General features: G+C 38.6%; 2 protein-coding genes across 2 annotated transcripts in view; one reads left to right on the top strand and one right to left on the bottom strand.

The window, feature by feature from the left end:
- The window catches only part of LOC106012896 (sodium-coupled monocarboxylate transporter 1), a 13,852-nt gene extending 12,740 nt beyond the window's left edge, over window positions 1–1,112 (top strand). Inside the window, exon 7 of the mRNA XM_013087176.1 lies at window positions 704–1,112. Coding sequence (XP_012942630.1) covers window positions 704–882 — 179 coding nt within the window. The 3' untranslated portion in view covers window positions 883–1,112. The remainder of the gene's footprint in view (window positions 1–703) is intronic.
- A 724-nt stretch (window positions 1,113–1,836) lies between these two features.
- Window positions 1,837–12,717, bottom strand: part of LOC101858057 (FUN14 domain-containing protein 1) — a gene marked incomplete at its 5' end in the record, with an annotated part of 12,133 nt that continues 1,252 nt past the window's right edge. Inside the window, 3 exon segments of the mRNA XM_005106740.3 lie at window positions 1,837–4,296; window positions 6,209–6,328; window positions 9,317–9,392. Of these exon segments, the coding sequence (XP_005106797.2) occupies window positions 4,219–4,296; window positions 6,209–6,328; window positions 9,317–9,392 (274 nt within the window).

The raw sequence follows: 12,717 nt of genomic DNA, 5'->3' as shown, positions 1-12,717 counted from the left end.
CCCACCCCCAACCAAAAGTGACATTATCATTTGCCCTCGTCATTTACTGCCATCCATCCGATCAAGTTCTTGAATCAGTAACAAGTTCCTCTTGGTCTACCTCTGCCTCTTTTGTCTTCTGCTGTCCTTCCAGTGAAAGAAGGATGCTCAAGGCCTTGATGCTGATTCAAAATGTTTTCTCCTTCAAGATTTCACTTTGTGTTTTGAACACTTTCGACTCACGTTTTGTCTCCTTTTCTTGAAATCCAAACTCTTTAGACTCCATTTTTCTTCATACCTTGTGATTCTGATACTTTTCTATCTTCCTCGTGATTCTGATACTTTTCTATCTTCCTCGTGATTCTGATACTTTTCTATCTTCCTTGTGATTCTGATACTTTTCTATCTTCCTCGTGATTCTGATACTTTTCAATCTTCCTCGTGATTCTGATACTTTTCAATCTTCCTCGTGATTCATACTTTTCTCTTCCGTCCGACACTTTTTTCCCTTCTCATCGTGATTCTCACTTTATTTTTGGTTCATTCTCGTGATTCTGACACATTTCATGTGTTATACTTTGCTTTGTCGTGATTTTGACACTTTTTTTCCTCGATGATACTGACACTTTTCCACCGTACAAGTATGCTCTGCCTTGTCCTGATTTTAAGAAGACCTTCCTCACAGCTTTGCTAAACTTGTAATATTGTTGTTATATTATTTCAGGTGGGACCAAAGCCCACGAGGTCGACCCATCTCTCCAGCTCCGACTGTTTCACAAGATAAGAACATCCTCCTGCCGCTGCTGTCCGGGCCCTCACAACAAGCACACAGCGAGAACGGAGCTACAAGTCAGCCATTTGTGGACTCCCGCTGAGCATGACACAGAACCGAAATTGGACTAAAAACAATTAGATGAAATGTGAGGCCTAAGGCCTGCACGTAGTCCTTGATACTTACACATGCTGAGAATAACAACATTTCCACACTATGTCTTTAAAGGCGAGCTATATATTATTGTGGCTGGCAGATTTGTCAGGATCATGGCTTGCCTTACTTACAACGTTGTTGTTGTTGCTGCAGTTACAGCTGTTATTGTTGAGGAAAGAGAAGCACATCGACACTGCAATGGTCATTTAGTGCTGGGGAAACAGTGAGACAGACAGACAGACAGACAGACAGACAGAATAACACACAAGAAGTGAAGAAGTAGGACCTACCAGTGGTGCCCTCCACCCTCTCGTGCTTACCACTGTGCCTTTGGAAAGAAAGGCTACCCTTCACTGTGGAATTCCTTAAAATTAACTAGCAATGGGCGCAATTTCTGATTATTGACAATATTTGAAGACCCCCTGACTTGGGCCTCGTAGGAAGCAAAATTCTTTTCCTAATATCATTTATAGTTGCTTTTTTTCCCGATCATTTTATAAAGAATTATTCTTTAATGAACTAAAAAAATCCCAGAGGTATGATATTTTTATAGGATTATCTCCCTTTTTCAGGATTTTGGTGTATGCACCTTTGCAAATCTCTTGGGTTTTTTTTTTTAATGACTTTGCTATACATCATTCACACAGATTTGTTTAATTCTGTGAAAACATAAAGACGGGCAACAACATGGATTATAATGGATCCTATAAATAAATAATAATTCAATAGTTCGTAATGAAGTAATGTGTGTCTGATTTGTGTAGGTACATGTATTTCTGTTGGTTCGAAATGTACTACATGTATTTATATTATAATCATTATAACTATCATTTAAAAAAATTATTATTACATGTATTATTAAGAAAATTATGTAAAGAATTGAAAGTCAACCCCAATGAAAATTCAAAGAAAACAACAAGAAGCAATGATAAGGCTTTAAGCTTTTCTTTTATTGATTTAATTCAACCATGGTCATGAGATTGCGTGTGCAAGTCAACAAATCAAAAGAACATGAAAAAAAAGTAAAGAAAGAAATTAGATTGAATTAATATTCTTTAAAAATATAAGAGTATGGTACAAAAACAAAAAAATAATAAGAAATCGGAATAACAAAAAAACTTAAACTCCTGGACAAACTACTCTGTTGAAGGCCCACAGATTTCCACAGCTTCTGTGTGCACGTTTTGCACATTAGAAGATTAATTGACAGTTCTAAAATTCGAAAGCGTAGGCTTTCTTCAGGCTGCTGTCCAGGCAAAATTCTAAATTATAAAATTAAATCCTACTAAAAAACTGAACCTACTCAAGTTGGTATCTCAAGAACTCTCATTAAGAGATGCAGGGGAAACTGTCCACAGCGGCTTGTCAGGCAAGTTTCGTATTATAATGGCAGTTTGATTAAAGTTTTGTGGCGTGAGTAAATGCTTAATAATAATCTGTTTATGCCATATGAGCCCACAAGACACAAGTTGGTTATATGGGTGGTTGGTGGGTGCTCTGGTGTGGTTTGCCCCTACTTTCTTATCAAACATCTATCTTCCTGATCTTTTCTGCTTGTAACACCACTAATCTTAAGCACTGATTGTAACATTGTGTTGCAAGTGCCGTAAAACTGTTACTAAGACTAAAACAAGCTGGTCAGTTTTAATTTGGCACAGTTAAAGGAAAGGTTTCATTAAACATGTAAAAAGAGGGTTTCTGTTTATTACTTTATCAACATATTCATTGGCAATATAGTGCATCATCTAAACAAAAACAAAAACAACAAACAAAAAACTCCCCAAGCTGACAAAAAGATCCAACACAGCCAGATTCATAAATGTCCATATATTTATTTACTACACATTTTACAGTGCACAATCACTCACAAAACAAAACAAAGGCATTTATTCACAAATACATACTGCATACAGCCAAGAAAACATGAAACAATCACAGAGTGGTCTCACCCTCTTCATATACACACAGTTTATGCACTAAACACCAAAAGCACCATGGGAAACCAAAATCAGGATTTCAAGACAATTATTCCCCTCTAGATATGCAACCACAGGGAGTCAGCTTAAAATAAATTAGCAGGGAAACACTTTTCACTTACATTTGTTTGTTTTGTGTGAGTAAAGAGAAGCACAGAGACGCAGTGATGGTCATTTAGGGCTGGCAAAAAGCAAGAGAGACAGACTGAAAAAACAGAGGGAAGGTAAAGAAGTAGGATCTACCTGTGGTGCCCGGGAAAGCCAGTTTATTAGAATATTTGAAATATGAAATTCTAAAAAAAATAATTTGCTCTTCAGAATCCAGATTGATATTTTACTTTGTAGAATTTTCTACCTACTTTCAAAACTTTGAACACTTGAATTACTGCTATATCATGCTTTTTTTAAAGTAAAAGGCACGAATAAAGTCACATGACTAGATCATATATTTTGGATTCACACAAATTTAAACAAGAATAAATTTGATGCAGAATTTTAAATGCCTTCTTTCACAACAGAAATCACGTTGAGTGAGCCATATGGACAAAACTATAGCTGATATTTGGCTATATTCTTGAATACATTTTCATGCACTTTATAATGAAGAAAAAAAATCATTTCAAATGGGACAAAATTATCTTTTTAATCTTTGCCTTATTAAATTGTCCTCTGTGGAGTTTACCTTGCTTACTTATTATATCTATAGACAAGCACTCGTATGGCTGTGCCCTTGTCTCTTCCAGAACTCTGCGAGTCAGATATTATCTCGGGAAAATCTTTAATAAGGGCAAAAAATTCTCTTCTAAGAAGAAAATCAAAGAAAAAAGGACAAGAGACTAAAGTGCATATATCAAAAACAAGAAAAAGACATTAGACAACACTTTAACAGCCCTAACTGAACGATTCCCCTTGGAATACCACTCGTATAATAATATCAATATAATGCATGCATTTCAGTCGGGTAAACGCTAATACTGTATTGTACACAAATGTTTTTAACTCTAAAAGCTGAAAATAAGCCATCTAAAACAGACTAGCATTTGAAGAAAAAAAACAAGATTAACCATTCACCTAAGAACTAGAGTAAACCGTTGACAAAATCTGTAAATCTTACTAAGTATAGCATGGGCACCTAGTAAAAATCAACAAAAGTCATATATTATAAGGCTGAATCATTCTTTATAACTGTCCTAAAAAATCTGCAAAACATTGAAGGGATTCTCAAGGACAAAGATAGTTACCTAACTGTGTCTCATTGTTTACAACATTCGCTCAGCTAAAGAACAGCAGTAACAAACTGTGGCGCGCCGCCATGGCCCCAACGTACAACCCAGCTCAGATGAACAATCCACCCAGGAGACCTCCAGCAAAGCCCGTGGCCAGAAAGAAATTGTCTTGGTAGAATCTCCTTGCCTGCAAAAAACCCAAACAAGTTAGACATTTTGTTTTGGAAAGAGTTTTATTTATAACGTGTGCAACTGCATAAAAGTTAGACATAATTTTAAAAAATTTAATACAGATGTTTTTGAATTCGGGTCCCTTGCATGTAACAGCAAAGCGCCCAACCGCTACACCAAAAGCAGGTCAGGTTAGGCATGAAAAGCTTGTTAAGAGTGAGTATTCTGGAGTAATTGTTCACAGAGAGTCAACTATCCACATGTTCTCATGAACGGTTTAGGATACTAGGCTAGGCATGCTAAAACATGCAGAGGGTCTGCTTAAACTGAAAAGTGCGGGACCATAGATTTTCTTTTGTTTAGCCGTATTTTCCATTTAGAGAGGATGGTCAAATAGAAGTTTTACAAAAATCAATATCTAAAAGAAAAAAAAATTGGGGATTTTATTTCTTTTTGGTCTGCCGTTGTTTTCGGATTACTGTTCAGTTTGAGTGGATTCCATTGTAGATGGAAATGGCTAGACCAGGGTGTTCATCAACTACCCACTTCTACTTATAGTAACAGAAAAGCACAAGAACACATTTATGGTCATTCCATTCTGTGAAAGAAATAGGACATCAAAAACAACAGGCAGCTAGAACACTGCAAGAGAAGTAGACACCATTGCAGTAGCTAGAGACTGTGTCATGTGACCCGCTGCATTTATTCATACAAATGGCAGCAGTATGATCTATTGGAAACTTTAAAAATCACATAATATAATATTCATTTTTCTATCAAAACACACTAAAAAAGTACTCTAAAAACAGCTTTCCTCTTGGCTAAAAACTTAAATTTTTTTAGGTAAGGCTCATAATGCAACCTTTTTCAACCATATCCCAGAAGCTGGAAGACCCCACCCCCTAAGCAAGAAATAACAGGATAAAAACAAAAAAAAACCATTAAAAACACAAACCCCAAAACCGTCTATACCCAAACAGGGTAGGCCTACATTTTTTTTTTCTCTCAAAAAAGTGCCAAAACATCAAACAATATCAAGTGTGGCCCTGTGTTACAAAATTCCTAATTTCCCCTTCATTGCCAGGGGATATATGCGTTCCTACCGTCGTCAGCACTGATACTGAAGCTTAGCTAAACTCGTTAGCCTGGATAAGACTCTCATCAGTCCCAGTGTTGGTAGACTTGCTATCTGCTTCTGACCCGCTCAAGACATATTCAGACCTCGGCTCTTCCATCGTGTCACCTTCCTCATTTTCCTCATCCCCACAATATCCTCATAACTTTTAGCAACTGTCAAATCTAAATCAAAAAGTGAAATTTGCAGCCATTTTCCAGTCATTTTGGTGTTTGTTTTACAAGATCACACTTTCGTCTTCAAGACCAGTTTTGTCTTTATCAATCACTTGCAAGTCTAGCAGTAAAGTAATACATGTGCTACCAAATTTGATACAGTTATGAGCATTCTGTATTCCTGTAAGAGTCCACGCAAGGCTTGAGAATAAATTTCCATAAAGAAGAATATAGGCTTGATAATTAGAAGGATCTACATGTGACATCTTATAGGCAACCAGGAACGGCATTTTGTCCAAACTTTCAGAATGTCCATGGTACGCATTTTTGTGGATGCACCAGAGAAAACCTACCAAAAAGTGCCAACCACCGCAGTAGTGGTGATCAATCAATGAACTTGACACGTAAGTGCAAAGTTTAGACTGGAATCTCATTGTGAATCAACTAATTCATCCTGCTGACATAGAGATTTGGATTGGGTGGGGACGGGGGAGGAGGCTCCAAAACAAAACTTCTACTTCTAGGTGACTGATTCTGTTTTTCTTAGTCCAACAAAAAAACCTAAACAAACAACAACAAACAACTCCAGCATTTGAAACCTAATCTTTAACAAATTTCGTAACGAAAAGTAAACTCACACTCTCAAAATAAGATGAGTGGCGCTTCCGGTACTCTTTCTCTGCCTGTGCCCGTGCCCGAGTGAGGGCCCGACGAACCTTGGTCCAGTCTACTGTGATGTAGCCGTTGTACTGGGCCAGCTGGGGGGAGGGGGTGGGGGATGGTGATATCAAGGGGAGGAAATGTCAGAGTGAGAAAATATATATATATATATATATATATATATATATATATATATACACACGTTTAAATACAGTTAAACTCGGTTTCAACAAACTCGGATTCAACGAAAACTGGGATTCACAGAAAAGAGTTGGATTCCCCGATTTTTTAATTCATCAAAATAAATTAAAATAACTAGGATTTGATGAACACATAAACAAGCAAACTCGGATTCAATGAAGTTGCTTGCATGGTGAATTGGTCAATGCGACCACTCGGCGGCCTCCTTTCATACCAAAACATACATTGTTATCACGCGTCCATGTCTTAGCATGTGTCGGAGTCGGATGGGCGGCCAGCAGATGTGTGACGTGTGACAGAGTGCGTGTTTCCGGAGGTACATACGGTCCGGGCGTGGAATGTCAGTAGTACAGATAAAAACGCAACACAATTGTTCTTTTCCCGGCTACGGACCAATATTACAATGATAAACTAATCTTGACATAGATCTTCGTAATGAACTGCATGCAGGACTGTGGAATCAAATGTTGCAGTATGCTTGGCTCTACACAGCAACTATAACAGTAACTTGTTTGGCAAACATTACGTCATAGACGATAGATGACACAGGCGTGCGTTTGAACAAATCGGCTCTTTTGCACAGTGTGCGCTTGGTAGAGTTCAGTGCATTTTCCTGCAAATTTCCATCAATTCTTTAGTATCAAAGAAACGAAAAATGCATCTCATTTCAAACCAAACTACTTTTGATTGAGAAAGTCAAATACTTTATACATTACTTGCTTAGTGCTTGTAATTATCGACACAAAAATCTTATATTTGCCAAAATTAACATTCGGATTCAACGAAATTGAAGGTCAGGCCCGACGACCTCATTGAACTTTTTTTTTTTGTAAAGTGTTTTACGGCGCTCGCAACTGCATAAGGTTATATGAGCGCGCGGGACACACCTAATATTTTCAGTTGGTAGGAAATTTTGAATTTTGCCCGGGTGGCGGTCGAAGCCTACTCTTATCGATTTTAGACCACCAAGGGATCTTTAACGTGTGCAACTTGCACACGGGCCCTCCGAAATTTTTCGCCCTTGTCCGAGAAGGCTAGGTGTAGATCTTTCCTACCAGAAGATCAGGGGTGTGGCAGAAAGACAGCAGTAAGGAGGAGCCAAGGAGTAGCAGTAGAAAGACTGCAGAAAGAGTCAGGAGCCCAGAGGAGGGGGCAAAGGAGGTGAGGGGGTGGGGGCAGAGAGTGGAAATGAAAGCAGACAACAGAACATTGTTAGAGAGCAGGAAAGGATGTGAAAGGAGACAATTTAATAGAAGAACATTTTTTGGTCGCTACCCGGAATCGAACCCGGGACCTTTGAATGAGAGGCCAACACCTGAACCTCTAGGCCACGAGAGCTTCATTGAACCCGAGTTCCAATGTATACATATATATATTATACATAGTTTATTTTACCATAAAAAAGAGTTGGAGAATAATGTGGAGGCAATGTCAAGTGTCAGAAGGAGAAAATATGTTTACATATACAGTCAAACCTGCCCTGACGGCCACCTCTATAAGACGGTCACCTGCACAAACGGCCACTTTCCATTTCCCCCCTTGCGTTTTTTCTATATAATTTAACTGTGTAAAACGGGCACCTGTTCAACGCGGCCGCGGCCACCATATTTTAACACACAACCCCTATCACACTAAGCAATAATACCTGTCTTAGACGGCCACCTTTGTGACTCCATTACGTTTTGTCATAAATTGTGCATTGGCCCCTGGCGTGGTGGGCGAGCCGTCATAATTCAATCACCTGTCGTTGTTGTTAGGTAGTCCCTCCAACAGATCATGTTGCGTAGGCCCCTCCCACTGTTGACCAATAGCTACTAATTTTCAGCTGTTGGTGAGGTAAGCGTGTGATCCCTCATAACCCATAAGCCCCGCCCAGAACTCTTCCACTAATCGTAAGTGAGATGAGTGGTCACTGTTTACCCAGTCTGTAACAAAGTAACAAAGGACGTCAACATGAACTTGTGATAGAAGTGTCGCTCGTTCTCCAAGTGGTGGAGACCCATGTGTTTGTTTTAACATGGCACTCGGTCTTCCTCGTCTGATACATTTCGTTTTATTGTCACCCTTGTGCAAAATCAGCAACAAATAAAAATTAAAAACAAAATACAAACCACCACCAACAACAACAAAAACAACAACAATGCGGCTATTTTCGATTGGGACCTCAGATGAGAATGGTTTGTTTTCTTCATCTTAATCAATCCTGCCTAAGACGGCCACCTGTCTTATACAGCCACTTTTCTCCTTGACAATGGGTGGCCATCTTACACAGGTTTGACTGTAGTAGCATAGATGATAGAAACAGTGTTAGAGAATATGTTTACATACAGTAGCATAGATGATAGAAACAGTGTTAGAGAATATGTTTACATAGAGTAGCATAGATGATAGAAACAGTGTTAGAGAATATATATGTTTAAATAGAGTAGCATTTTAAAAACAGTGTTAGACAATATGTTTAAATATAGTAGCATAAAAACTGTTAGAGAATATGTTTCAACTCTATGATTTTTTTATAAAAGCTTTGTTTCAACTAATTCACTTTATTTTTTCAAAATATGATTTATAATCCTACGTGTAAAATTCACACTATGCATATCTTAACAATGTCGAGTTAGACAAAAAGCTACAAAACATTCATCAAACTCGATTTTCAGAAAACAAGGAATTGGATATTGTCTCCTGTAAAAACCAATAAGCCTAATCCCTGACCACCATCTTTGGGAAACCCAGGACTTAATTTTTACACCCCTGATTTTTATATCTTTTTTTATAAAGCAACTAGAAAATCACGAAGTAATAGAACACTAGATTCTGTATCATGTGCAGGGCACAGTAGCAAATGTATAGAGTTCCCCAAGCTGACCACAAACCGCAGCATGTACCTGAATAAGCAGTATAGAGCCACCGACAGCAATGGCCGCTGTCTTCCCAACCTGCTTGGCTAAATAGCCCGACACCCTGGAGAAAGAAGCCAAAAGAAAAAAGCTTCATTAAACACCTGCACAGAGAAAATTATATTATAGATAGCACTATTACAGTCTTTATATTCTGCTCCATGGCACAAAGTATGCAAAATATGTTTTTAATGAATTTTGTATCTGATCTAGTTCAAAGAAACATTTAACTTCCAAAAATCTAAAAGAGCCGACAAGGTCAACATCTTTTTCAGTTTGAGTGAAAAGGGGGGGGGGATGAACCATTTATTAAAAACATTAATATAAGGAAGAGGCCAGCCGTACTTAAGGATGGCTAGACTGGCAGGCAAGTCGTACTCAATAATGGCTAGACTGACAAAAAGCAACACAAAAAAAATGATTTGAAAATAAAATTTTAGTTTGTATTTGTGTAAAGCTATTGCCAAGTAAAGATCGAAATGAAAAATCAAGCTTGGCTTTTGCACCCACAGTGACCTTTGATACGACTGGGGCCAAAACAGGTTTCAGTCCAAAGGGCCTACGGCTAGCCTGGAAATTTAACCATTCTTAAAAGTATGTGTAGACTCCTGGGCCGGCCGTCCTTAAGGACGGCTCACCAGCTTGTCAATATAATTCACAATCATTTAATATTCCCTGGCAAAATTGAAGGCACACGAGACAGTGCTAGGCCCAGAGCAACCTGCTTAGGGAACCTAAACAAATGGGTAAAGGGGAAAAATCAGGAAAACAGCTTTTTGAGCATCCGAGCAAAGGAATGAAGAGAGAACCATGATCGCCGATGTCTGTCGCAGATCTGGCACTGGATGAATGAAAGAATGCTCATTCTGTGAATAGAGCTTGCATGCTCTTCGCCTTCATTACTTACACAAGGCTATAAATTATCTAAATCAAACTTAAAATCATCCCATGAAAGAAAGTATCTGCTTGTGGAAAAGCTGGTGAGATTTTATGGGGGGGGGGGGGGGAAGGCACGGATACAAGAACAATTTTTTACAAAGATGCCGGGAAAGAGGAAAAGAAAAAAAGAAAAAAACATAAACCAATTGGAGCACAAAGCTCATTTTGACTGCTCAGTGTAGACACCATCATTTTAAGTCAAAATGGCATTTTAAGTATGATGGTTGAGTCTTTGAAGTAGTTGATTTGTTAGAGAACTTGATTGATTCTAATTTCAGGAGATGGGAATAATACAGGAAGTCAGGAAGAATAAAAAAGCTTTCCCCAAGCGGAGCTTTTACCTACAAAGTATACTTTTCTTTTTACTAATAATAATTAGACCCGTGGTTAAAGCTCAAAGGCTTTCCTTTGTCTGTGGTGAGTCTGAATTATTATTATTTAATTTTTAAAAATTATTATTTTTCAGGCTCAGGAGAAGAAAAAAAAACCTTCCGGGACCGGGATTTGATGCCACGCTTGGAAGTAATAATATTAGAGAATGTAGACAGCTTGTATTTATTATAAACATTCTCTAGGCCTAACGTTAGAGAACGTAGATGTTGGGCGCGATCTGTCGATTTGCCTGATCCATTGACCGCCCAGCGCATTTGGTTGATCGAGGAAACGCGCGACAATCCATCGATTGTTGCACATTCTGTTGATCATCGGATCGCGCAGTGCTTTTTGTCGATCAGATTGGTTGCGCATTCTATAGATCTTACCCCTGAGTTTTGTTATGTTTTGTTGTCGTCCAGTGTGTAATTTAGTTTCACTCTCCAAAGTCAAACCGAAACTGAATGGAAGTAACTGGAAGTCAGGGTTACAATAACGAACTAATCCAAGTGACAATTCGAGTCCGAATAGACAAAAATTATATTCGGACTCTGATTTGTGTCCAGTATGATGTCCGTTCCGACTTCCGACCCTTGTTTCTAAATATTTCCAGCATTTATTAACATTTTTTTTTTTTCGATTATAATGATAACAATTGAGACGTGAGCTTTAACATCCAGTTTCTAGATCTATCTAAACTGGCCCTCCCTGCGTCGATCGTCATTAGTATGAACAAAACTAAGTTGAGCTGACCTTGCTGGAGGCAAAGTTAATTGTTTCGACCAATGACTTCAATGAGACTGCGCGTAGCGATCGCACTTTCTGCTTATGGGGGAAGAGGTGTTGGGAAGGGGCTACGGCTGTCGGTTTTGTGCGATGTGATTTTTTAAAAAAAATACAGAAAAACTCAACTCAACAAAATCAAATTAAACATGTGGAAAGACAAATATGGTGGTGGAAGTAATGATGATGCTGTAGCGGTGGTGGAAAGACCCTGAGTCGTCGGTTATCGTGTACTTAGACACTGCTATTATTGAGAGTGCAATCAGGGTTAGGCCTAATACTTATAGGTCGGTGAGTATCACTCCGAACACTTATTCAATATGGAGAGGTTGGTTGTGCTCGAGGTGCTTTTGTTCAATAAAACAATAAAGAAAACAATACTTGTATAATAAATGTTTAATCAACACACAACAATTTATCACAAGCCATTACATCTTGACCGTATTTGGAATACCACATGAAATACGCAGCCAATCACATCCGTCCAAATACTGAGTGAAGGTGCTCGATTTGACGTCGTGTCAATTTATTGGCCTCACTCAACCATCAACACTTTAAGTTCATCACACAACTCTTCTTGGATGCTCAAACTCAAAGACTGAGGTGCTCAGTAAACCAATGTTCTTTTTTTTTAAAATTCTCATCATCATCATAGTTTATCGACAGAATGCGCAGTAAGTATATATTTCACGGATCGACAAAAAGCGCTGCGCGATTCGCTGATCAACAGAATGCGCAACAATCGATGGATTGTCGCGCGTTTCCTCGATCAACCAAATGTGCTGCGCCGTCGATGGATCGCGCAAATCGACAGATTGCACCCAACATAGACACTACACCCTGCTAATTAAAACGTCGAAGCCTAGATCAGGCGATGTCATGTGTGATGGCAAAATATAAAGTGCCCGCAGAGACAGATAATCTAATAGTTTTAGGAAGACTAGTGTGAACTATGACGACACTGCAGACAGGAAATTAGTGCTTACCGAGTTGCATCGTCTTGTTATTTATTGTATCCAAGCGTCTTTTGACTTACTTGCTCAAACTCAAATAGATCTTGATCTATATATTACGATGAGAGATGAACAAGGACAAGACTACTTTTGTGCAACCAATGTCAGAAACAATTGTCTAGATTCTAGATCTACCCAATATTGATCAGAATAAGACAAATCATTAAAAAAAGGAGTCGAATCCTAGGAGGTTTGGTTTTTTAAGGAAGTGGCTATTCTCATCCGGGGTGAGAACAGAAAAACGATCTACCTCTCACCCCAGGTGAGACTTGCGACCGTAGG

Source organism: Aplysia californica, unplaced genomic scaffold (assembly GCF_000002075.1).
Source record: "Aplysia californica isolate F4 #8 unplaced genomic scaffold, AplCal3.0 scaffold00554, whole genome shotgun sequence".
NCBI classification, from domain to species: domain Eukaryota; kingdom Metazoa; phylum Mollusca; class Gastropoda; order Aplysiida; family Aplysiidae; genus Aplysia; species Aplysia californica.
Note: the sequence above shows the minus strand (reverse complement) of the source record. Positions and strands in the feature narration are given on the sequence as shown.